At 50.6% G+C, this 26403-nt stretch overlaps 2 protein-coding genes across 3 annotated transcripts in view; one reads left to right on the forward strand and one right to left on the reverse strand.

The window, feature by feature from the left end:
- Positions 1–9876: 9876 nt before the first annotated feature.
- SKIDA1 (SKI/DACH domain containing 1) lies at positions 9877–13691 on the reverse strand. The gene is given in 4 exon segments (XM_072854424.1): positions 9877–11919; positions 11922–11963; positions 11966–12783; positions 13605–13691. Coding segments are annotated over 3 exon segments (2514 nt in total). The 5' UTR covers positions 12651–12783; positions 13605–13691; the 3' UTR covers positions 9877–10132.
- Positions 13692–19826: 6135 nt separating this feature from the next.
- The window catches only part of MLLT10 (MLLT10 histone lysine methyltransferase DOT1L cofactor), a 143295-nt gene continuing 136718 nt past the window's right edge, over positions 19827–26403 (forward strand). The window contains exon 1 of one of the 2 annotated variants that reach the window (XM_072854427.1): positions 19827–19965. The gene's annotated coding sequence lies outside the window, so the exon portion shown is untranslated. Of the gene's footprint in view, positions 19966–21072; positions 21374–26403 lie in introns of those variants that run through there. The other variant, XM_072854426.1, reaches the window with a different exon arrangement.

Genomic DNA, 26403 nt, shown 5'->3' on the forward strand with positions numbered 1-26403 from the left:
CAAAAAAAAAATCACTTTTTTTCCCTCCCAACAAAGAATTCCTAATCATTTCATCTTGGTGGTGAATTTTTATTCCCGCGTCCACTCAGGGTATTGAAATCGATCGCTGTGATATTTAATATATTACTGTCTTAGAGTCCGCTCTCTATAAGGCTGGGTTTATTTCTTGTCTGACTAGGTCCCTTCCTATAATAGCTCATTCTGTACGTTTGTCTGCGCTGTAAAATAATGATAGTCTTCATTAAACACACAGTCATTAAAGGCTGCGGTCAGTTTTCTAATTATGTGAAAAATCAAACGCTGGGTAAATAAAGGTATATTAGCAGAATAAACTCCCAATAAATTCACAGGCACTTGATCAACAAACTCAACAAATATCTGAGAGTATAACTACAACGTTGGAACTATTTTTTAATTATGTGAGGTTTATATAATGTACCCTTCATTTTTTGTTTAACTTTCCTATAGTGACCTGTCCCATAACCTTGTAATCCACTGTGGGATATTTCTTTCTGGCCTCTTTCCTTTTGTTATGCCCCCACAGGTTTCCAGCTTAGATGCCTTTTTTTTTTCTCTTGGTAAATGCGTGTTTAAAAAATATTTGACCTCTTTGACTTAGAGACGTGCATAGACATCTGTAGATTGGGTTAGCCTTCGAGTTTCTACGTGATTTCATGATCTTCCTCAAGCAACACCTGAAAATTAAAAATAATAGCCCTTCAATGTTGGGGGAAATTGCTGCATTAGCAGCGTTTGCAAATGTCGATGACTCGCGCGAATGAGGGGGGTTTTTTAACGTATATAAATATATAGTTTTACGACCTCTTTGGGAGCACATCCTCGATTCCAGAGGATGTCCCGGCACAACCGAGTTTTTGCCACCCCGACTTGCTACGACTGGAGGTGCCTGCACATCCCGTGGGAAAAGCAGGGAGTACCCCAAAGTATCTGCGGCACCTTGATAGAAAGCGCGAACTGCGGAGCGGGCTCGGCAGCTTTGCTTTTCCCACTTCCCTCGGAGCGAGAGAGGCTCCTGGAAAACGCTGTCATCCCAGCCAGAGTCAGGGGGAACCAGGCTCCAGCCTTTTATCATAGACCAGCTCTCCTCGCCGGGAAGAAGCCGGTTGTTTTTTCAGGCGTGAGCTTTGCAGGTACTGGTGAGCAAAAGCATTGAAAAACACAGATAAAAGCGGAGCAAAGGCGCTGCGACTTCTTTATAGCCGTCAGCAGAGAGGGAGCGGGTCCTGCTGAACTCGGCGGTGCCTACGGGCAACCGCTAAGCACCTTTGCGGGCACAGGCAGTTAATCTTCAGTTGAAAACCCTTCTTCTTTCAGCACCCAAGCATTTATCTTCAGGAACCTTGGGCTGGTAGAGATGCAGAAATGTTAATCGCTATCATGTCTATGCAAAGCTATTAACGCTATTGATTCTTAACTTTCTCAGTGAAGACAAATTTACCATATGTCGATGTGTAAACACTTTGGAATAAAATTAAAACCAGCTCTGCGCAATTGTCACTGTGCTTGATTCTAATACAAACTATCAGATGTTTATGTAGTTCGTCTTTCTAAATGATCAGACGCCATCGACGTTGCTAAACCAAATACAAGCAGTAAATTTTCTCTGGAAGGCGGCTTGGGTTTGCAGGTTTCATGAAGCCAGAGCAGCTCGCACGAAGCCGCAGCAAAGTGATCTTGCAGTTTGTGCCGGCGTTGGGGCTGGGAGCCGCTGAACTCTCGGTTACCCTCCGGAGCCTTTTCCTAAACCCGGTGTCATCCCTCTCCCGCGGAAAACGGGAGGAACAAATGCAGCACCGCAGGCGCTGGCCGAGGAGTCGGGCTCCGCGCTGGAGTTTTCACGGGAACCCCCCGCCGCATCTGTGCGCTGGTGTTTACAGAGAGGGAGGGAGGGAGGGAGGGAGGGAGGGAGGGAAAGGCCTCGGGAAAGGCAGGAGCCTCTTTTAAGTCCGCTGATGAGGAATTGCTGCCGGGCATCCTCCTCTTTGCCCCACGAGCAAGGCAAACACGTATAAAGATTCCCAACTTTCAGGTGTGTTTTAAAAAGTTCACCCACTTTCAAGCCTCTTTAGGACTTTTCCGGGACGGAACAAATACCACCAAGTGCTCTGCGCGGAGGACAAGAGATATCAGCGATTATCTGGAGAGCCTTGCTATTTATCGGCCTCTGCGCAGTTAGATAGGGAAATACAAATGTTCACGGACTTGATGAATGGCAGGGCTTGTCCAGAATTAATACATTTTACAGGCTCCTTTACGGGAGACGGATACAGAAATCATAATGGAATTAATGAGATTTTACTAGCAAAATTTGCAAACCCCAGGTAACCGTTTATAAACTTCCCCTAAAATGTAAGAGAGACTGCGAGATCACAGCCGGGGAGATCTGTCATTATTTTACAGCGCGTATTAAACGCCGTTCTCTCTTTTCTTCTCCCACATCATTTAGCATGAACATCTTTTTCCCTCCGGCGAACTCAGCCAGATTTTGACGGGGACGATTATGTCATAGCGGGAAACAACCTGAAAATCCTTCTTCTGGTTATAACGTGCTACTTCAAACATCCGCAGCAGACACAGTAAAGTTTTTCAAATGGTCTGGAAAACTGTACACGGAATAGCACGTCATCGCTATTTGCCCTTACGCAAACTGTCATGTCCCCGTACATGGAAATTATCATTTCCAAAAGCGAGCGACCCCCTTTTCTTCTTTTTTTTCGTGCCGTTTACCAGACAATATTTCTGGGTTTGCTATTGTCTCGGGCAGTTTACCCCCGAATCCCAGGAACACAAAAGCATCGCGGGTCAATATAAAACATATGTTCGCACGGGCTATGTGGCAGTTTTAACACTCGCAGCCCCGTTCACACGCATCTCCACAAACGCACAAAGACCCTGGAAATCCCAGCAAACGCCCCGCTGCCGGGGCGGCAGCCGCTGCTCGGGCGGGAGCTGGTCCGGGGGAGCAGGGGCTTGCTCCGGGAGCAACACCAAGCCAAACCCGGAGGCCGGGGAGCGTGTCCCCCGGGCCGAGCCGTGCCCCGGCCGGCGAGGGGTGGCTCGCCGGCCCCGCCGGGCTCTCCCGGTGCGGCGGCCCCGCGCTTCGCCATCAGCAGGGCTTTTCCAAGGCTCTGTTTGTTTGTTGGTTTATTTATTTTGCCCGGGAAGGTAGAGAAAGGGGACTGACAGGATGAAATATCATACGAAGATGTGAAGTGACCCGAGCGGCAGCTGAAGGCGAGGGTTTAGCCGGGACGTGTTTCCCAGCTAAACTCTCCGCTGCTCTTCGGGGAAAACCAAATGCAGGTTGATGGAAACATCCTGTTTTGAGGGAAATGGACTGTACAGCCCTGTCTAGCTGCTCCGACACTACTAATCAGCCTGGAAAAGCAGTGCGAGCGCAAGTCCCGGGGAAGAGGGAGCCGTGCATCTGACACGTTTGCAATTCAGTCCCGGTCCTGAAAGGCAGTTTGGAAAATCGCTGAGCTCCGAGGGGCAGAGCTGGGGCTGCCGCGGCCCCTCCGCGGCTCGGCCCCGCCGGGAGACCCGCGACGTCCTCTGCCTGCAGAAGGGGCGAGCCGCAGAGGGGAAGCCAACAGATGTGGGCTGTACAGAAATCCGTGAAACAAGTGCTTTAAACCCAGGGGGATTTCTCCTAATAGCGAAATCAGAGGGGGAGAGATTTCAGGAAAGAGAATAGCCCAATATAAGTTTCTAGAGTGGAATTTACATTTCATCGCGATTTGTATTTTATAATATGCAGGCACGTGCACTCGGGGGGCGTTTCGGTGAAACGGCGTTTATGTTCCAGCGGCGGGGCAGGCCCCGCGTCCCGGTTCCTCTGACCGCCGGGAGCAGCGGCGTGCCTCCCCCCGCGGCCGGGGGCCGCCGTGCCGAGGTTGGGGAAGTTCATTGCGGCTCCCCCATCCTCCCCCCCCCCCGCCCCTCCGGGACAGGGGGAGCCGGGGCTGGAGGTGCTGGCTCCTGTTTATTTGTCTTAGGGGGACGGCGGCGAGGGAGGCCGAGGGCCGCGTTGGAGCCCGGCGCTGCCGGGGCGCCCCCGGGCCCCCCCGCCGGGGAGACGTACCCCTCGGCGGGGCAGGGGGACCCCGGGCTGCCGGCCGGGGCGTTGCGGGGCAGGCGGGCAGCGTGGCCGCTAACAAAGGCGGGGAGCGGCCCCTGCACGTGTGCGCTGCCACGGCGGGGCCGCCGGGCTCGGCCCTGCGCCGGGCTCGGCGGCCGGGCCCGCCGCGGGGCCGCTCCGCGCCGCTGCTTCCTGGGCTGCGGGCCGGGAGAAGGGGGTCACCCCCGTGCCGGGGTCCCGGCGCTTCCCCGCTCCGAGGGGACGGCGCTGCAGCCGCGCCCGGCGCAGGGGCGTCCATTTTAGCGCGGCTGCCGCACGCCCCGGCCCCCGCGCGGCCCCGCTGCCCGGCCCGGCCTCGCACCCCCGGCCCGGCCCGGCCAGGCCCTGTTCCCTCCGCGCACCCCGGCACCACCGCCCAAAGGTCACCGCGACTGGTGCCGGCTTTTCGCTACGGGCCACATTAGCGGAGCGGCCATTTACTGCCCCTGGATTGCACCGGAGACCGGGTTAGCCCATAAAGCCATTCACACTCAACAATGGGGATTTTCTCAACAATTAACAAGAAACAACATAATAAAGCCATTTACAAAGCCCTCGCTATTTACTATAAATTAGCCACTCTTTAAGAGACCAGTGCGTAATTTCACACGCTTTACAGCCCCGACTGCATTTTAGACGCAAGAGCAAACAGCCTGGTTGCACTTTCCGCGCTGACCCCGCTCCCCGTCCCCTCCCCGGGCCGGCTCCGGGGGGGCGGAGGGCGCGCGGCCTCCGCCGAGGCCCCGGGCCTCCCCCGCGGCCCCCAAGCCTCCCCCGGAGGCCCGAGGCCTCCCCCGGCGCCGGGCCCCGCCGGCGGCTCCCTGGCCGCCTCCCCGCCGCGGCCCGGGGCCGCCCCCGCCGGCCCCTCGCCCGGCAGCTGCCCTGAGGGCCCCGAGGAACCACCGCGGGCTTCCCCCCGTGGCTTCTCCCCCGGCCGCGGCCCCCCGCGCACGGAGAGGGCAGGGCGGGAGGCAGCAGGGCCGGAGCCGCGCCACAGGAGAGCCCGGGAAGATGGACGCCCCAGCGGAGGAGCCGGAGGGGGGAGTGGGGTGGGAGCCGCGGCCCCGCCGAGAGGCCGCTTTGAAGTGCGGGAGCCCCCGGGGGCCCCGCAGGCTGCCGCGCAGCCCCCGCCCGGCCGCGGGGAGCCGCTCCGGGAGCGGGGGAGCCGGGCCAGGGTGCCAGGGAGAGCCTGCGTGGCGCCGGGCAAGATGGCGGCCCGAGGCGCGCTGTCCCCCGGGCCCGCCGCGCAGGGGCCGCCCCGCCGCCGAGCAGGCCCGTGGCTCGAGGGCCGCCGCTCCTCCCGCGCCCCGGCCCCGCTCCCTTCATTTTTTTAATCTCCCTCGCCTCCTTTTTTTTTTTTTTTTTTTTAATTTCCAGGCGGTGGCTGGTGAGGCAGCGAAGCGGCGGCCAGCGGAGGCAGCGCACCGCGCGGAGCAGGGCCGGCGGCGGCGGCGGCGGCGGGGCTCCCGCCGGCCTCCCCCCTGTTTACAAACACAGCTGTTGCCGTATATTTGCAATGCTAAGGATAAAGCCACCAGCAGCGAGGAGCAAACGAGAGATGGTGCGGGAGAGGGGTCCTCGGCATCTGGAAAGGACAGGGCGCCTTGTTTTTGAAACTGTCAATTCCCTCAACCCCTATTGTGAGCGCTTCATGCAAAACATCTCGGGCCTTTTAAAGCGGGGGCTTGTGAGGCCGCCTCGGAGTGAAAGGGAGAGGGGGAGAGAGAGGGGCCTAGGGCACGGCAAATAATTATATCAGCGCAGTGAAAAAATGCAATGTGGAAGGCCTAAAACCGGTTAGCTGTCCCTTCCCGAAAGGTTTTCGGGCAGGCTCACCGGCGAGCCCCGGCCGCCCTGCAGCCAGGAGCCCCGCGCTCAGCCCCAGGAGCTGCTAGACCGCGCTTCTTTAGGCGCGGTTGCAGGGCTAAATACCCGGCGATCGGGTAGTGTCTGTAAGCTTGACTTTAGCAAGGTAGATCCCAATGCCTCCCTCCTTATTTTGCTATCCAGGGCTTTTCATTTTCAGGCGCTCGCCCTCCTTTTGTACTTCCAAGCTGACCAAATAGATCCCAGGATGAGCCATTGCATATTCTTTCCAGCAATCCTCTTAACCATAAAAAACACAATTAACAACGTTATCCATGTTTCATGCTCTCTAACATACTGCGTATGCAGAATATTTTCCTGCAGATTACTGCCGTGTGCCGAAAATGCCACTTTTTTACCCCTCTCTGTCTCAACCACTCGCACGTGTGAACGGTGACAAACACAAACATGATAGCATTGCTCTCATTTCTGCAGAAACTTTAATTTATTGGCAACTAAATCCGTCAGAGGAAAAAGGATCAGAGACCATGTAAAAAAACACCAAGCGAATTGATTGAACAGCAAACTTCATACAACAGCTACCACTATTTTGCATTATTGCTAGTAGTGGCGTTTTAAATAAACAACCAGTAAAGAGATTATCCCACTGTAGTCAAGTAAGTGTAGGTTATAGAACAATCACGACTTAAAGTAAATTGTTGTAAATGGCAAGTTACATCTTTTAAGGCAATATACCTTGTTGCTGAAGGCATTACACGTGTTCCCTTTTTAATACTCTGGAGAATTAAACATAGTTCAAAACTTTCTTTTGTCCTCCATCTGGCAGCAGAAATCTTCCCAATAAATTTACCGGCGAACTCTACTTGTGGCAAATACCTATGGAGTATAGTCCATAATGTACATGCACGGCCCTCGATTGCTTTTTGCTCTAGAAAATTCTGTGGATTTTTGTGTACACCAGGAATTGGAAAATGGTGGCGATTCATTACTAATACATTTTAAGTTTTATCCCCTGTAAACATTGCAACAAAATGGTAACCTGGCTTACTTGAAAAACCTTTGTTTTTCCTCGTTATTAGAACTTACCTTTATGGGAGAAAAGTGGTTATTTTTATGTAACACAATGATATGACTTTATATTATTAAGGCTGAAATGATAATGAACTCTGCTCGCAATAATAATTACAATGCCATCAGAAACCGTTACCAAACTACCAGAATTGGAAATAATACCTTTCTTTTCCCCCCAGCGAGTTATTGTACCTGGCTAATTTCTCCAACGGTAGTAAAACCACGAATGTCCTTGTTAGTGGCTTGCCCTAAACTGAGGTGTACACGTGTGAAAATTATTTGGCTGTTTAACTTCTTGCCTTTTGATGTTGCCTGCGTGGAGGGGAGCCCGGCAGAGCAGCCTGCCGGGGATGCCCGGGGGGTGCCGGGCCCGGGGCGCTCCCTGCCCCGCTCCGCTCCCGCTCCCGGGCCTGAGCTCCCGGGCCTGAGCTGCCGGGCCGCTGGCAGGGCTGGGCGCCATATTTCACGTCCTCAACTCTGCAGAGCCTATTTGGTATAAATTTATGCTTAGTCCTCCCCCTCCCCCCCTCCCAGGATTATTTCGGGAACCTGAAAAGGCACCTCTGTAATTTACAATTCCTGGCCAAATCAGCATATCTCTAATTGGAAGTAAACAGGGTCAGGGGACGGAGTTACTTTGAAAGTGATACGTTGTTTAATTGACAAGGCGAAATTTCAGGTTCCAAGTTTGCATATTGCACCTCTGTAGCTTTTGGGTTTGGCTCTTTTTTTTTCCCCTTTTTTTTTCTTTTTTTCTTTTTTTTTTTTTTTTTGGTCAAGGGAAGACCTTTGTCAAGCAGACACGGCTTTCGAACAGAGCGGGGAGCTTTCCTGAGCAGTACACTTTGTACGTATTTACAGTTCTCTGGAAATAAGGCTGTAATCTGTGCAGCTCTAAACATACGAATGTAAACATCCATCTCAGAACAACTTCAGTAAGCAGATTTTTCATGACCATCGTAATTTCAGCAGAGCGGTTAAGTATGCAATGCACCTTTTGCAATTGGCAGTTTAAAGTGATGTGTGTGCGTGTGCATGCAGGGGGGAAGGGTAACTCCACCGAAAGGCAATTGTTTACTCTTTCTAAATATATTTGGCTGCAGGTATTCTTAGACTAGGCCTTTTACAACGAGAGGAAAACTACGGTGTGGATATAGTAAACAGAGCTGAAATCAGTTAGTGACTGCTTGGAATATTCAGAGACACGAGGGGTTGGGAGAGGGCATCACAAAGGCAGGAATTAAAAAATTGAAACCCAGGCAGTGGATTGCCATCAGGAATGTTGACTTTGAGTCACACAGTAAACATTACATTGTTGCTTTGTTTTCCTTTTTTGATTTACGATAAATTATTCTCCCGGGATTGATCGATGAGTGGAATCCTTAAAATTTAATTTGGGCATGATCTAGTATAAATAAAATGCTAATCCAAAGAAAGAAACCAGCAATTATTCATCCTAAACTCTGCTGATTCAGCAACTCAATTATAACTGCCTTTCTCAAGCTGCAAACTTTTCAGGCTGTGTTCAGAGTTGCTGTACCCGTCCTCCCCCCGCCAGCGAGACCTTCCCCCGTCCTCAGCTCTGCCTCCACCTCGGCCTCCAGCCTTTCTCTTTTTTTTTCCCCCTTCCCTTTCTTTTCGAGGGCTTGGGGGGGAGGGAGGGAAACAGTTAACCTCTTGAAGCGTATTTCCTCCAAATAAAAACAGCGAACTTACAAACGGAGAGGAAACCACGGATAACTCTGCAATAATTCAAAGTGTATGGAATCAGGAATGTTTTTTAAACAGTGTTTTTAATTGAAAATAAAGCTAAAGCATGCTTTTCAACAGTGCAAATTTCCATAATTTTGATTTACTGCTTCCATCATCACAATATATTATACCAGCATGTCTTACCGAGGGCTAGACTCTAGAAGTCTGCCTGTTCGACTATTTCGATATTAAGTGCAAATATAGAGAATTGCCTCTGATTGTCACGTGCAGTAGAAATGTTTCTGCTACATAGAGAGGATGGCATGGCGAAAAAACCCCACGACAGCAAATTTAAAGAGATGAAGATAGAACCGGGAAGTGTAACACGGTTGAAACGCCTGAGTTTTGGTGCCAAAAAGCTATGAATAACACGGTCTTCTCATTTTGTGTATTCTTTCCACTTACGGCCTCTCGTTTCACTTTCTGTGTTGTATTTACTGCTTTGCTATTTCCTCCAGCCGGCGTGAGGGGCTGGACCATAAATTGTACTGCTAGCCGGGCAAATATTTTAGTTGCTTTGCAAGTTTGTAAGGGGCATGTTCAGACCACAACTTAAGTATGACATTAGTGGGTAACAGTAACCTTATTTAAGACCTCTGGGTGAAACAAAAAGGCTTCCCAGTTGCAAAGAGTGGCTGTACAAGTAAAAAGACACCCTTTTACCAAAAATAGAATTCCACATTTATTTACTGGTTTCAGATGAGGCAGCTTTTCCCAGCGCTGGGATCGCAGGCGGACCCCAGCCTTTCCAAACCAGAGAAAAAGGAGTAAGTGCAACTGCTCTTCGAAAAAGACACCCCTGCACCCGAAAACAAAGCTCCCGAAAAGCAGGCTGCTGCCACGTTGAATTATAGTGAACCCTTACTGTGCAACCATGTAACTTAACAAACTTTAACTGAATTAACAGTTAGACTTCCATTTTCGAAATCTAGTGCATAAATTTAATGGCTCATTCTAATATTTATTATTCAACCTTTTGACATTTATTTGCAGCAGTTGAATTGAGGTACTGGTGCATTATTAGCATTTAAACAGTAAAGTGTTCCAGCTCTACCATAATAACTGAGTTTAACTTGAGTCTTTAGCCTGAAGTACTCTGTGGAATGTAACAAAAAAAACCCAAATGCAACAGAACAAAAAAAAAAAAACCCAAAACAAAACAAAAAAACACTGTTGTAATGGTAAAGAAAATAGTAATCCGGTTTCTGTCTTCACAATGTGATAAAACAGGATTCCGAAAGTGTGTATAGCATTAATGGGCTTGTACAAACCATCCTGCAGAGTTTAAAAAACGTAAGAAAGTTAAAGGTGGTTCAAGAAAATATTTTCCAAACTATTTTATTAATTAAATTTCCTGAATTTGTGGCTAGGTGGAAGAGGTATTGCAGAACCGCCCAGCTGCCATTTCCATACAGGATGGGCCTTGTGAGGTGGTTGGGAATCCTTAGTGGTGTTTAAGGAATAAGCTGGCAACAAATCCCCATCATTGCCAATAATTAGTGATGGTGGACAGGGAAAATTTGCCATGAAATTAAATGGCCTTTTCACTGCTGATGCTACATTGCTGGCTACCCTTTTGCGTCTATTGTTAACTGTAAAATCATCCAGTGTTCCTTCATGTGTCTCGATTTTACCTGTAGGACGTGGGCTTCGAGCTGATTTCAAATTTGGTTTGACTGGAGGAGTCTGCAGTACAGGTCGCTTTCCCAAAACCAGTGTCCTGTAATTTTTTCTCACCCTTGCTCCAAATTTATACTCCCCATCCTCAGGTTTTGGAGTACCTAAAGTGCATGAGAGGACCTGACTCTGAGTCAGCGGGTTTAAGGAAGTGGTTTCTTTCTCAGTGCATGCAGAATCTTCCTTGGCTGTTAATAAAGCGTCCTGGTTATTACTCTCAGTCACACCGTAAAACTCATCCTTAGTATCATTGCACTCACACTTTAGCTTATGTGTTGTAAGGTCAGGCTCATACTCGTCGTTCGCACTGCTGTCCTCTATTTTGATTTTAATGCTGTGCAGGAATGGCAATGCCTTATTGCCTGTATCAGTGCACTGGAGCTCAGCTGCTGCTGCTGCCCCTGGAGAAGCAGCATCCTCCTCGGGATCAGTTTGTAAAGAGGGCAAATCCGTGGCAAATTCAATACAATGAGGGATTTTGGAATCTTTCTCTGAATTTGCTGCCGCTGATGAAAAATCATTATTTAAGAACCTAGCAGCTATTGTATTGTTATCTGCACGGTGTGTAGTAGTTGCTTGAAGGCATTTCCTTGCCTCTCTGAGTATTCTTTGTTGTGGAAATGCATTGTTTGTCTTTGGGCTAGGTGAAGAGGCCCCCTTTGCAACACAGTTAATTGTTAGGTCAGTACTCTTGGCATTACTGGAAAATTCAGAGTGTGGGAATGTGATCTCGGATACCCTATCATCTCTTATCTCCGCGAAGCAGCTCCCCAGGCCGCCGGAGCAGCGCAGCGCCGGGGCGGCGGGAGCCCAGCCGGGGCGGCCCCACTCCTCCAGCAGCTCCAGCTTGACTCCGCCGGGAGCGCCGCGGAGGGCGGGCAGCCCGCCGGGCTCCGCCGGGGCCGGGGCCGGGGCCGGGGCCGGGGGCCGGGGGGCGGCGGCGGCCGCCAGATGGTACAAGAAGTTGGCGTGGACCACGCCGGGCGGGCTGCAGAAGCTGGTGCGCCTGAAGCGGATGCTCTGCACCGAGACCTGGCTGGAGACCGAGCTGGAGTCGGAGTCCGAGGTGCTGTCCTCCTCCTCCTCCTCCTCCTCCTCCTCTTCCTCCTCCTCTTCCTCCTCCTCCTCCTCCGAGCTGCCCTCGCTGGAGTCCGAGGCGCCGCTGCCCTCCTCGTCCTCCTCCTCCTCCTCGTCCTCCTCCTCCGAGCTGCCCTCGCTGGAGCTGGAGAGGCTGGAGCCGCAGTCCGAGTCGTGGGCGGCGCGGCCGGAGCAGCAGCTGGACTCCGAGTCGCTGCTGCCGCTCTCGGGGAAGGCGGGCGGCGGCGGCGGCCCGAAGCCGCGGGGCAACGGCAGCGGCAGCCGCGGGGCGCCGCGGGGCCGGCAGGGCCGCGGCGCGGCCAGGGGCCGGCGGGCGCCGCCGGGGGGGCCCAGCGCGCCGGCGGCGGCGGCCGCCCGTGGCGGCGGCGGCGGCAGCGGGCGGGCAGGGGCGGGGGCCGGCGGCCGGGAGCCGCGGCCGCGCCGCGGCGGCGGGCGGGGGGCGGGCGGCGGGCGGGCGGCGGGCGCGGAGGGGCGCGCAGCTGCCCGCCGCCGGCGCCGTTTCATAGTTTACGGGGGGTTTGCAGGGCGCCCGGGCGGTTTCTGGGTAGCTGTGGCCAGTGTATTTACTAAAAATGTGAGGTAGATGAGAGGCCGGTAGCAAGGCCGTCTCCCCCGGACGCAGGGCTTTCCTCCGGATGGGCAGCAGGGGCCGGGGAGAGTCATTCAAACCCAGCCAAAGTTTGTTCTCCTTCCAGAAGCCGGAGAAGGGGTCGGCGGGTGCGAGCTCCGGCCGCAGGTCGGTGGCCGACAGCGCCCGGCTTATTTTCCTCCGTTTCGTCTTCAGGACCCGTTCGGTTTTGCAGGATGTGTAAAGGGCTTCCACGTCCTCTCTGGAGATCAGGGTGCATTTGGCGGCGTGGAAAGCGATGGAGTTGATGGCTTTGAGTTTCCTCAACTCCTCCAGGTCGCAGTGATGCTTTTTTACTTTTAAATGATCCATTCGCTTGTGCACGGTAGTTCGCGGGATGTTTTTGAGCAGGTCTGTAAAAACCTGGGAGAGTGCAAACATTTGCTTTCCTTTAATGATGAGGTAGCCGAGCCTCACGCCATCCACCTCTTCAAAACCCGACTTCAGGTCTCCCATTTCGTGAATTAAATTATTCCCAGCATTTGCAGAGAGAGAGAGAGAGATGAAAAAAAAAAAAAAGAAAAAAAAAAGAAAAAGCCACACACACACAATCCTCAGCCAGATGCTGTATTTGTCTCAAGGCATCCTGCTAATAAAATATAACAAAGGCTGTTATTCCTGGTGAATGAAGTGCCAAACTTTAGACAAAATTAAAAAAATAAATTAAAAAAATACCGTGAGGCTACAATCAATATATAATCTTAAAAATCAGGTTTGCCAAAGTGTTTCTCTAAGTTGCTGCTGAAGATCAGTACCTGTTCCCTTTCATTCCCTGCTTTTCCATTGGAAACTATGATAATGGAATGTGAAGGGAGGAAGAGAAAAGAAATGCAGCTGCTATTCCCGCCGCTGCTTTAGCTACAAATAAAATGACAGAGTGAAGTGAGCTCGTCCGGAGACACCTTCATCAATTAATTCCCCTAAAGCCAACGCTGATTGGACACTCCTGACAGGTGATGCAATAAAAATTGATATTCCACCCCTTCCCCCAAAAAATCTCCCACTAATTAGCATACCCTTATACTGCCACCTCCCCTCCCAAAGTAAATAATACAGTTAGTATATAAATCTTTCTATTAAACAATCCGAGCTCAAACACACTCAGACCTCTCAGACTTCCTCGTCGCTAGCTTCCGAGGAAGGATTTGTATGCTTTTTTCCCTATCGTTTCGCATATTTTTAGCCTATTTCGGACAAACGTTGCTCTTTTGTGCATGCCGTGCATTTAAAGGACGTAAGTCTGATCGTAGCGATGGCAAATCCTTCGGTAACGTAGCCGCTTTAAACTAGCATTTTATTCTGCATTGTGTGGAAAATGAAGCTTAGCGAGAACGTGCAGAACAGCCTGGTATTTCCCTTTCTGAGGCTCCAAAGTTAAAGGCTCGGTTGTTAACGAGAGGGAGTACTTACATTTTCGAGTTTCTCTCGATTTTCCTCTTCTGCTTAATTAGCTTTTTACAGCCGGGGACTAAGGTTATTCTGCTGCCTGAATATCACGGGTTCCTGCACCGAGATACTGTAACACTTTTAACTGAAATTCTGCCTGTAATATTGCGGGAGGGGGGAGGAGGACGTGGGCTCACGTCAGACCCATAACAAAGCATAGATAAGCCAGAAATGTATACACTTTTCACAATTAACCGTGCCGGATCACGAGCTGGAATGTCCTATAGTCCCAGAGCCCACGTCAGGATTCCTGCGTGCTGATTGCTTCCAGCAGAGAAAGGAGAATGTAAAATATCCAAGGTGCTTCCAAGAGCCTTTACGTAATAACAAAAAAGTGCTGGCACGCACAATGTAGGGTATTGCAGCGGGCTAGGATGCTTCTGGCTCGCAGTTCGCATGTTCCGCCCGGAGTAGCCCTGCCGCAGCTTTTTGATGTTCCATTTATAGCGGCCCCTTAAAATCAATTCGAAGAAGCAGCATGAAGGTTTAACCTCTTCCCAGGAACGTTAAATTATTCGAGTGTCAGGAGCGAGGATTCCGCAAATGTTGCGATGGCTGCACGCCTCTCCCTTGTCACGTTAAAATGATGCTGCTTGCGGTCTGCACGTTAGGCGCTGCAAAAAAAAAAAAATCACCAATCTCTGCCGTGCATCCAGTGTTCCGCTGGATACAAACACGAGCACTTTTATGTATCGCCGCACATCCAGAATTAGGCATATCCGTGAGATTAATGAGACATCTCATATTTCTGGGACTTGGCAAAAAAACGACCGAGGGGAAAAAAAAATAAAAAAAAATCTTCGGTCCCAGACGTCAATATCCACTCCGCGTATTGGCAATATGGTGCGTGGAGTTCGTGTTACCCCGTCAGGTACAGCTAAAATACAGCGCATAATCGCTCTGTAAAAAAGCAGCCTCGCCCGCCAAGGCGAAAGGCAGGCGAGCCCCCAGTTTCGCAGGAATTCTAGAGAGAAGTGGGAATTTGGAGGAGTGCATCCGGGAATGGAGGAAGTCTATTCAAGGGAGCCTCTAACTCGGAGGGCTGAGGTTTGAAAAGTCAGCCCTGGACTACTGTTGCTCTCAGCGCAGATGTAATCGCCGCTGTTCAACTTAATCCATGTGTGTGCGAACCGCGCTGCCTAGCTCTTCCCTTTGAAACCCAGGGATAGTATTCCCATCCGAGAAAGCAGAGCTACAGCAAATTACATTTTGTCCCTCGAATTAGAAAAGGATCATTGAGTGGATCTCGTGATATTTCAGCCTTTGAACGTAACCGAGAGGCAGCAGTGAACAATGCCTCGGCACAGCTAAGACCATCCGCGGAGTTCGCCTTCCCTCGCCTTGCATCTGGATCCCCCAGCCTTCCTTGCCTTTCTCTTTCTCGCTCGTGTGAGAGGCACCCCGGTATATGCTGAGGCTGAAAGCAAAGTTTCGAGAGAAAACAGCTGCTGGCGCTAACAAGAAATCATCGTGCTCTTTCTAGCGCGAGAGACAATAAGGTCGTTTAAAAATTCCTCCTGATGTACTTATATGCTGCCAACACCCCCACCCCCTCCCCACTGCTCTCCTCCCCCTGCTTTAAGGTTAAGGCTATGGAGTCAACATTAGAGGAACAGTAAACTCCGAGAAAGCTGCTCAGAAGACGTTACCAAAAAACCCGGTGGGCTGAAAAGTCCCTTATTTGCCAGGTAGTTCCGCTGGGCTGGATTCCCCCGCAAACCCACGCGTGCGTTCGCACGCAGAGAGCCGCGGGCACACGCACCCACGTACCGCCAGTGACAGCCTGGCAGTGGGACTCGCAACTGTTTAAGAAACGCGTTATTTTTGTTTGTTCGATGCCGGCGCTACCGAACGCTTAGAACCAGTAGCGGCTCCGCGGCGAACCTCGCTGATCCGAAGGTGCGGCCATGAGCGCGGGGTCGAGGCAGAGCCCAACGTCGCCAGGCAGAAACCCACCCGAAGTCCTGGGCAAGGTCTCGCCCAGCCGACACATCCCCACCGTGTACTCACACACCCTTTCGGCTGCGTATCTCCCTCCGCATCTCGCACGGAGAGCCCTGTTTCTCTACTTCTCCGTCGTTTGTTTTCTTTTTTGGTGCTTTCCCTTGGCCATCAGCACACGTTGTGCATCCGGGGTCGTCTTCAGGCAGGCTGGGGGGAGAGCCTGATAAAGAGCCGGCGGAGGCCCCTTGCACACGCACACGCACATTAAAGGCAGGGGACTCGAAAATGGATTTGCACGCACACAGGGGATTGCGATCAATAGCCACCAACATTTACGGCTTAGATTGTTAATGTGAAAGCTGGCCAAAAGAATGAAAATGAGAAATTAAAGGTGTCTGGCATCAATTACATGAAAAGTTACGCAATAATTTACTTACGGGGAGCCGGGGTGTGTGCCTGCGTGTTCGCGTGTCCGTGTGTATGTCGTGCATGTGTGTGCAGACCCAGATGTGTATGTAGCTATCTCCCAGAAGCAAGGGAGTTTCTTTGTTAATTTTGTGGACTGTGTCACCCTCGCTGGTGATCAAAGATGAACGTGATTAAAGGGATGGATGTTTGTCTCACATTTCTGAAGATAAGGACGCCCGGAGATGCCCGGTTTTGCCAAATACATATACATGCAACTACAGAGAGTTGTGTGCATAGGCGCACACACACACAGAGACTATCAATCAAACGTGCTCCTTTTCACGTTGAGTAGCGTGCAATCTGCAATCTACCCTCTATAGTCAGTAGTATTTCAGTCTTGAAGCTGTCTGGCCGAAGGATAAACCTCATTAGAAAAGAAAGAGCAAAATAATATTCATAATACCTCGCTGTAGACCTATTCCCATTTATTGGAAATCGTATACTTTCATTTTTGTAAACTTGTATTAAAATATATATGCTCGCGGGGAAGTGCTTCACCACGTCGTTCCAGAAATAAAACCTGTGTAACATTTAAAATACTCCTTTTACGTGATGTTTTGATTTATTTTCATAGTATGATTATGTTTAAATACCAGTGCAATTCAGCCTGACCTCTTCCTTCTGCAATGAAGTAATGCACACACCATTTACAGTCTTTTAAACATTTCGTTGGGAAATGCAACAGCGATGTCCACCATCGGTTGTACTAATGGGGAGAATTCTTTTGAAAATCTTCGGGAAAACCTGAGAGGTCATGTGCATTTTCACACTAGGATTGCCACATTATTAGAGCATTATTATTAGTATTTACTATTATTTGTTAAGTGCTGGACCATGTCTCCAGGTATTGACAAGCATTAAATAAAACTTTTGCTTTCATGACGCTGGGCAGAAATATATATTTCAAATCAGAACTTGTTTTCTAACCCTATACCCTGCTTTCAGATATTGCTGGGCATATTTTGCTCAAGGAGGACACAGATAGAAAGCAGCTAGAGGCTATCACAAAGAGTCCAGTAACATAAATATAATAGGGTCAAAGAACAGTATAATAGGATCCTTCTGCTATTTTAAAGTCAGCCAAATGTGACTGTAGTACCTAAAATTTGCCGTAAATTCCAGTATGACAACAAATCAGAATGTATAACTAAATCTCCTAAATGTGTAGGACAAAGAAATGCCAACCATCGGTCTGAAAAAAAAAAATCATAATCTGGCTAACACTCTTACACTCTTACGCCTGGGAGTTTCAGGGTTGGTTTTTTTCTTTTTTCTTTTTTCTTTTTTTGTAAACAAAGCAGCAACGCAGAGTTCTGCTAAGCGCTTTTTAAGTTGTATTTTTTCCTTGGGGGCTGCGGTGTCACTTGCACCCTAGCATTTTCTGCAATTTATAATCACCACGGGCTAAGACTGTTTCTTGAGTTTGATACTCCTGGTAGTTTTAAAATACTTTTTAGCAGGAGTTTCTGGACACATACTACATGCCATGTTGTTTACTGACCCATAATCAAAATGCAGTGACCTTCTACCCTTTTTTTGCCCCTTGACCCATGCTGAATTCAATGCAGCCTTTATAAATTTGCAAATCCTTGGACGTAAAGGGGATTTGGTGAGGCTTTGTTCTGAAAGGATCCTAAAAGTTTGCATTTTTAATTAGACAAAGGTAAAGCAACAAACATTGGGAAATAAGATCCTCTCCTGCACATAGGTGATCGCTCTTAATTTCTACACTAGGGAGCTACATCCTAAAAAGCATACTCCGCAAACTGAAAAGCGGTTGCAAACGTAGGAGATCGGGAGGTTATGAATTGCACCAAATTAGCAATGTGGTACAAATCACTTCCATGACGTAAGGGATGGCCAGGCCACAATCTTCCGGCGCTCCTCATCTCCAAGGACCGTGTGGATCCTGGTGACCCGGGGAGAGGGGAGAGCCAGTGATTTGGTCTGGAGCTACAGGCGCATTCCCTTATCTCCTTTGCTATCAGTCAGTTTAAAGGACACCGTAATTATGATGGTGATAAAACAATGCCCGCTTATGTGTGCTGAATAAATAAAGAATGTTTACAGCCCCAGAATGTTTCAATTCCAATTAAACGCTATCAAAGAAAAGCTCCTCTTTCTCCCCCCCTCCCTCCCTCCCTCCCTCCTTCCTTCCCTCCCTCCCTCCCTCCCTCCCTCTCCCCCCACGACTCCCTATTTACCTTGGTGCTTGTAATATGGCCCTATGAAATAAACCGGCCTTCCAGTTTGCTATTAAGGCCACATCGGGAGGAGAGGGAGGAGGAGGGGGGGGGAGGTGAGGCAACACGTACTCCCGGTCCCACAATTACTTGGGTCGCCTCCATCCTCTTTTTTGTTGTTGTTGTTGATTATTTTTCAACTGGCAAAGGCGTGATGATGCGGGGGGAAAAGGCACTTAAGGATCCCGCTCCAACCACCGGCCGAGGGAGTTGGGCTGAGTTAATCCGGCACCCTTGGGCGCTGGAGGAAGGGGGCTCCCCCCCCCCGGCTGGCGGGGCCCCGGGGAGCGGGGTGTCCCCGCCGCTGCTCGTCCCTCTGCGGCGGGGAGCCCTGGAAAGGGGAGCCTGACTGCATCCCGCTCACTAGGACAGAAGGATCACTTCAAATATTCATTGTATCAGCAGATCTCATCATAATCAGATTAAAGCAAGGTTTCAGGGGGAATTGTGTGTGTGGCTGGGTGCAAAACACCGACTGGGCTACAAAGAAAGCAGAAAACGGGTTCCTCGCCCCTGCCTTGGTCGCGAGGGGGAAAAAATGAAAAGCAGTCATTTTTGCGAGAGAGGGACACTTTAAAAAACGGTGATTCTCCATTCCGCCCTGGGTAGCACGTTCCTCTCGGAGGTGGCTGCCCTTTAAACTTTACACTTAATATTTCTATGTGATGCTCTTATTTATTTGTTTGCTTTGAACTCCAGACAGAAACGATTCCCGCTGCGGAATACACGGAGGTAGATTTTCTTCATGCCAGTTTGCTTTTAGCTTACCTCAGCTGAGGGGCCAGCTTTTCTACATTCAAGCTTTAAAATGTGTATTTCGTTGAGTTGTCTGGGGTGAAATGTTTGTATCAATTTTGTGGAAGTGGGTGAGGAACTGGGTGCGTTTCCACCCTGCTAGATAGACGCAGGCCCTTTTCCTTTTGAAAGTTTAGACCTCCAATACCCTCAATTCTACTGGCAGAATTAGGATGGACTTGGAGGGTCCTAAACGTGACCATTCACTAGGGCGGGGGGCTACAGCTTGCAACAACGTGCTCGGCAACTTAATCTTACGCTAAAAAGAGCGGAGAGCGAAAAAGAATGGAATACAAACTCTCCCGACGTTTGTAGTCGCTTCCACGGCGGATCGCGCATTTTACAGCTGATGGGAACGCGTGTGTTTTGGAGCAAAAAGGAGAGAAGGTAAGTGTTTGTCCTTGTCTCCGCCAGTTCGGGTAGAAACAATGAAAGAACAAAGGGAACCGCTTCTCCGTGTGAACATTCCACGTTTTCCTCCTCCGTTTGAGTCTCCTGGCGAAGGGCTGGCGGGGGCACTCGCTCACGCTTCGCCTTCGGAGGCTGTGCGGCGGCGGCGGGGGTGCAAGGGACGGTGAAAAGTTGCGGAGCGATTCAAGTAACCCCCCGCTTACCGCCGCAGACCGCCGCGGCGGCGGTGCCCGCTGCGAGCCGGAGCTGCTGATTTCATGGCTCTGAACTCACCGGAGAGTCCCCGCGAGGGCGAGCCGCGGCCGAGGGCAGCGGGAGCGGGGCCGTCCCGGGCGCCCCCGCCCTCCCCGGGCCGGAACCTTTGTGTGCGGGGTCTGCCCCGAGCCACGGCGGGCGCCTCGACCCGCGCTGCCGGGACGGACGGATCTCCCTGGTAACTGGCGAGGCGGCGAGAGGAAGCGGAGGTTAGGAGGCGGGGGGGAGGAAAAAAATCTGCAATTATTTACAAATCAAATAAATTGCATCAAAGAGCAAAGAGCGGGTGGGGGTGGGGTTGTGTGCAAACAAACACGGCGGAGAGCTCGGGGCGGCGGGCGCGCGGCCTCGCCGCGAACCGTTACAAAGGGCGGCGGGCAGGAGCGGGCCCCGTCCTGTCCCGTCCCCCGGGAGCGCCGGCAGCCCGGCCCCGCCGCCCGCCCGCGCGGGACAGACACGCTCGGTGTTTACCGCCGGGGCGGGCGGCAGCCCCAGCGCGCTGTGAGGGAAGCGCAGGGCGCTGCGGGGCCGGGCCGGGCCGGGCCGTGCCGTGTGGCGGCGACGGCGGCGGCGGGGCCCGCCCGCCCGCCGAGGCGCCGCCCGCCATTGGCGCGGGCGCGGGGGCTCTCGGCCGCTGACCTTTCACCCCTCCCCCCCGCCCGCCGCTTCCTTTGCCGCCCGACCACTTTCCTACCCACAATTCCGCGCGCCGGCCGCGCTCGTGCCGCGCTCGAGCCTCCTGTCCCCCCTCCCCCCTCCCGCCGCCATCCCGGGAACACCCGAGAGCGGCGGCGCCTCGGGGAGCGCCCAGCGCGGGGCGGGGCGGGGGTGGGGTGTCCCGTCCCGTCCCGTCCCGTCCCTCTGGCGGCGGCGGCGGCGGCGGCAACGGCCGGCGGGGGCGGGGGAGAGGCTGAGGCGGGCCCGGCCCGGCCCGGCCCGGCCCGGCCCGGCTGCGTTTGAACGGGGCGCGAGGCGGCCGGGAGAGCCCGCGAGGCGCGTTGAGACGCCGGCTGGAGCCCGCAGCGGGTGGCGGGGCGGCAGGGGCAGGGCGGCCGCGGGGAATCCTCTCGGTGACCGTCACGTGCGGCGGGGGGACTGAGACCCGCAGGACGCGGGTGGGAGCGGGGAGGAGGGAAGGGGTCGCGGGGGCCGCCGTGGCCGAGGGCTGGCTGGGGGGCCGCGGGGCAGAAGGGGCGCTCGCTGGGGCTGCGGGGAGGGGGAGTCCTCACCCGGGACTGGCGGGGGGGGGCGCAGGGTCCCTACCTGCTCGGGCTCGGGGGGAAGGCGGGCGCCGGGAAGAGGATTTGCCTGTTGAATATTACTGGTAGGCGTTAATCTCGTGTTTTAAAGTACCTTGTCAGTGGCTTTAAGGAAATCAAACGTGACATTAATCAAATCACACAAATGTAAACATTTATAAGTTAAATCCTAATATTATGCAATTATTTAAATCAAGCCGTGGTTTTTCCTCCGTGTCGTGTTGTAGCTCCCGCTCTCTTCCTCACATGCTTGGAGTTTTCCGCTGGATCCCGGTGTCCCGTTTTCCACCCTGTGGTGTTTCTAACGTGGTGGCGAGAAGCACGCCGTTCTGCTGGACTTTGGATCGCAGGCGGCAAAGTAGGCAGCGCTATAGTTTAAATATCGCTCGGTCTTTGAACCAAGCCCATCAAGATTAAAAGGCAGTAGGCTTTGCATAGATTTGAGGATGAAACCCTCAAATAATACCTTGCCTCCTTGGTACTGTTTTGTTTTCCCCCCACTCCCCCCATGGGTGTGTGAAGCGGGTGATCCCGTGTGGAAACTCGAGAGGGAGGCTCTGGTGACTGAAACACGGAGAGGTGCCGTTGCAGCCTCGGCGGGATTTTAGGCGAAGTGACACGTGAAAGACCCACTAATTGCGCGTAGGGACGAGGGAGCGAGGGAAGGCGGGAGCGCGGTGCCCGGCGCTGGGGCTCGGTGGGGCTGAGGGCTGCGGGCGCGCTCAGTAAGGCTCGCAGCAGGTCGGAGGAGCTCAAGCAGATGGGGGCGAGGGCGTGGGGCAGGAGGGCTTACACACGCAGCTCCGGGCCGACTCGGGAGGGCTGCCGTGAGCAGGTAGGCTTCGAGGGCAGGCTGCCCGCACGCCACGAGGGAAAGGCAACGACGGCGAGAGGCTCTGCGGAGCGGCCGGCGCCGCGGGCGGTTGGCCTCCCCCCGTCTGCGTCCTCCCTGCCGGTCCTTCCCGTTCCCCTCTCCCGGCGGCTTCTGCGGCGGGGAAAAGGGGATTTGGGGGTCAGGGAGGAGAACAATGCTGAGCCGTCTTTTGTGTGCAGCACCGTCCCCTGAAGGGAAGAAGCAAGCACTGCAGCGCCCGGGTCGGGGCGCGTCTGTAGTGCTGCCTCCTCTCCTGCTGGTAGTGCTCATGGCATGCGAGGGGACGGGCGGGAGCGGGGCCGGTGGCAGGAGGTCGGGGGCAGCCAGCGGAGGGGCCAGGGCTCCCACAGACCGGCCTGCCCGCACCGCCGACCCTGGGATAGGCTCGGGAGCGGGGCTGGCGGCGGGCCAGCCGGGCAGCCCCGCTCGCCCTGCAGCAGGCTTCGCGCCGGGGGCGGGAGAGTTTGGGGGTGAGCGGCTGTGAGAGTAAACCCGTGGGTGCCCTCGGCAGCGCGGCGCTGAACTGGCAGACTTGCCTGGGGGATTTCGAGGGTGAGCGAGGGTTTCCCGGCAGCGGGGCGGGCTCCGCGCAGGCTGCCGTAGGTAACATGGAGGGGCCGTGTCGGTCAGGCAGCGAGCGCGGTGGGAGCCCGCCGGCGGCCCGCGCTCCCCGGCAGAGCGGCGTGCGAGGCCGCAGGAAACGGCGGGAGCGGGGCCGGGGGGCAGCGGTGGGGCCGGAGGAAGCGCAGCCGGGGCTCCCTCTCCTTCGGGCGCTCCCCATTGTTCCCCGGCCGCCTCCTTCGCGCCGCTTTCCGCCGGCGGGGCTTGCCCGGCCGGAGCGAGGGAAGGAGAGAAGAGCTCCCGCCGAGCGGCTTTGCTGGCCCTGCCGCCGCTGCTGGGCCCCCCGCAAGTCGGTGTGCTCGCCGGCAAGCAGCTCGGGGGATTCCGGCAAGAAAACGGGTGCATATAAGTAGAGAGGAGTCTTTAGCAGTGCCATCCACTGAGGGAGCGCCTGTGAGGCTGTAGCTCACGTGTTACTTGAAAGGTAAAAAAACCCCTCTACCGCAGTGGATTTGTACGTAAAGTAACATCTGTTTGTGGGAGGATTTTAGAACAGGACTTCTTAAAGAAATCGGGAGAAACTGCTCCGAACCACTGGATTTGGAATAATAAATGTAGCCAAAGAGAATTTTGGAAGGAACTCGCCTTAATGGTCTGTTTATAAAAATGAAGACTAATCTTACCCTGTTTTTCATATAAGCACCATGATGTCTGGATTTTTTTCCCCCAAGTGATTGTTTAATATTGCTTTGAGATTTTAAAAGATTTGTTTTATAGGAACAGTGTTTGTTGTCTCTTCTTTTTCCCTGAAAATAATTAGAAATTAAATTGTTTTGGTATGCCATTTCAGACCTGAACTTTCTCATGTATTTACATAGAGGAAGAATTGACTAACTTGATGTTCAAGAAAATTTCCAACAAGTGTCCTTGATCTTCTAAGGGAAAAAATATGTCTTTGCATGTTGTTTCTGGAAGATTAAATTAAAACGGGTAGCGGCTCATATTTGTGATGAGGAAAGAATTTCTAGAGAACTAGTTACTTTAAGAAAATCCTTTCTAGGAGAACTGTGATTATTTTTAGCAAGTTATCTCCGAGTGCGTGATAATTTATTTTAAAAGAGTAAAAGCGGTGTGTAGATTTTTATTTTTTAAATTAAATATATTGCCAAGAAATTAACGTTTTGCATAGATGGTGAGCAGCGAGTAAAAGAAGTTAAAGGATGATGTTTATGGATATCACCTAGCTGAAAATAATTCTGGAGTGACTTTCCTCCCCCCACGCACACTTGGGAAGTTGCATGCTTGCAGTCATTGTTTAAGATAATACAGTTTGGGACTTCTCTTTCACTCTTTGTAAACTTGCAGGCTTTTGTGGGACTCCTCCAAATAAAAGCTCAATTCAGTTTAGATGGTAAAAAGCATCCATGTTATTCGAAAGCTGAAGATGCAAGTAATATTTAACAGGAAAACACCACCCTGGTAATATCTAAAGGCATTAACTTTAAGATCGAGGAAAGAAAGATTTGTTTTGTTTTGTTTTACTTCTACTTGAGTATTCCGGAGATGCATTTACTCTTGATTGCTGCTTGGCAATTTTCAAAAGGTAACTACAAATTTAGAAAGCGTCATTCAAAAGGACATTTAATGCTCTTGTATTTACTAAAACAATATATCGCTATTTGAAAACTATCTTATTGAAAGGGAAGATTAAAAAAAAATAGTCAGGGACAGACCGTTTGTTGCCATTCTTCATTGCTCCTTATTTTGTATTTGTGCGGCATGTGTTGACATATTTCATATATTAAGTTTTTTTCACAAAGGAGCATTGTTGTTACTTTTAATTGGGAAGTACCACGATATAAAAATTACCCACATTCCCGACTCTGAAGTACCATAGTAAGATTGACAAAAAGTGATCCGAGGCTTGCGCGCTTAATTCGCCAGGAATGTTAAGCTTCCCAGATACACCCTATGTGGTCAAGTTAGACTTTCGCTCTCAGACAGTTTTTAATGGTCAAAATCGTACCTAGGGGAAATGCATCTATGTATGTATATATGGGGAATTGAAATTAGATGGTAACTAGCAGTGGGAACGGAGCTCACTGATCGAAAGACTTTTTTTTTTTTTTTTATTGCATTTGGCAACCTCTTTCTTTCAGAGACACAATACAATTAATTAACATATTCTGGGGCGTGTTTTTGAGATTGGGAAGTGGTGGCCCCTTGTTGAGAAGAAAACACTTTAAATAAAAAAGTAACATTGTTTTGTCCAAATGGTACTGGGAAAAGCAGAGTAGTATTGCTTATACAGCCCACAGATGCGGTTGATTTACTCCAATTTGCTTTAGTGTATAACAAACCAGCTTTTCCTTTCCCACGCCTATATTAGATATATGTGTTTTGTTTATACAAATCCATCTAAAATAGGTCTGTATTTAAGATATTTGATGGGAAATTCAGCATGTCGTTCCTTGTATTTAATATGTAGTACAGATACCATTCCTAAATCGAAATAAAATACATGTGACCCGTGACACAGCGCAGTATCACACTGCTGATTGCAACACAACAAACATGAAAAAAGGATATTAATTTATATGGAATGCTAATTTAGGAAATCCTACATAGAGATATGCCTATAGAAGAAAAGTAATCTGAGGCTTGGTTTTGGAGTGATGCTATGTAAATGTATTTAATAAAAATCCAGTGAATTAATACATACCTCATAAAAATCCAAACTTTGAAATGAAGTATTCTTCTTTGAAGAAAAGTCCTGTGTTACGTTTAAGTCACATATAATCTAAATTCTAGAGTTTACTAACCCAGCTTTTCAGGGCTTAATACGGCATTAATATTCCATATGGTTTGCTAGAAGTTTACTTCAGGTTCTTTTGTATCATACTGTAATTATCATTACTTTGACTTGACTCATATAAAAATGTGGTTAACATTTAAATGCCTTTCTAATGTAGAGAATTATAAATTATCTGTCACATTTAAATCTGTAACTTCTATCACTTAGGGAATGTTAAATCTTTAAAAGGAAATAATCACTGCACTTAAAAACATCCTGTGCTAGGATTCCTTTATTTAGAATTTTGGTTTGAGATTGTTCATTCAAAGAAAATCCTTGTTTCATGTTTATTGTAAACCTCAGTCTGAAATTAACATTTAAATGCCAACATTAGTAACAGAAGCAGTACTTGAAAACCACCAATTTTATCCATTGCTACTAGTTAAGTGGAATTTACCAAAGTCTCCAAAGGTGATAATACAATTAAAAACAAGAAAATGAATACAATAGTTGGTGGAATTACTTCCCCCTTTCTTTGCAGTCTAAAGAATTACAAAATTTGTAATTACGTTAGCACAAAAGAAAATAGCACAACATATGAAGAGGCATGGTATCCAGGAGATGCACTGACGTGACCTTTGGTGCTGCTACCTGTACTTGCATAACATATGAATACATGGCATGCAAACTCCCGATCAAGAAGTGACTACATGTTAAATGTTGAAACTTTTAAATTATTCAGTACATTGCATTTGGATAGGTGTTAAATACAGATTTGAGCAGTAGATTAAAGAATAGGAGGAAAAAGAAAACTTTACTCTTTCTCAGTATAATTTAGGAGTAAGCATGTAAAGATACATTAACGTTTTTCATACGGGTTATGTAGACATGCTCTATCCTTTATAATTGAACATGGATAGAAATAATTTGTTGTATCTAAGGCAGACTGCCATTTAAAACACACTGCGTGCAAAGGTCAACACACAAGAGTCGCATTTTATTTTGTGTAAAGTGACCATTTTGCTGCTGCCTTCCCAGAAATGAAGCAAATACCCACGATTAGAATGTATTTCAGTGAAGACTATTAATGATTTAAACCCACATAAACAAAAGGCAGACAAGCATCAATGTATTTTAAATGGATAATCGGGAGATGTAT

The sequence above is a fragment of the Ciconia boyciana genome, chromosome 2 (genome assembly GCF_034638445.1).
Source record: "Ciconia boyciana chromosome 2, ASM3463844v1, whole genome shotgun sequence".
Classification (NCBI taxonomy): Eukaryota; Metazoa; Chordata; class Aves; order Ciconiiformes; family Ciconiidae; genus Ciconia; species Ciconia boyciana.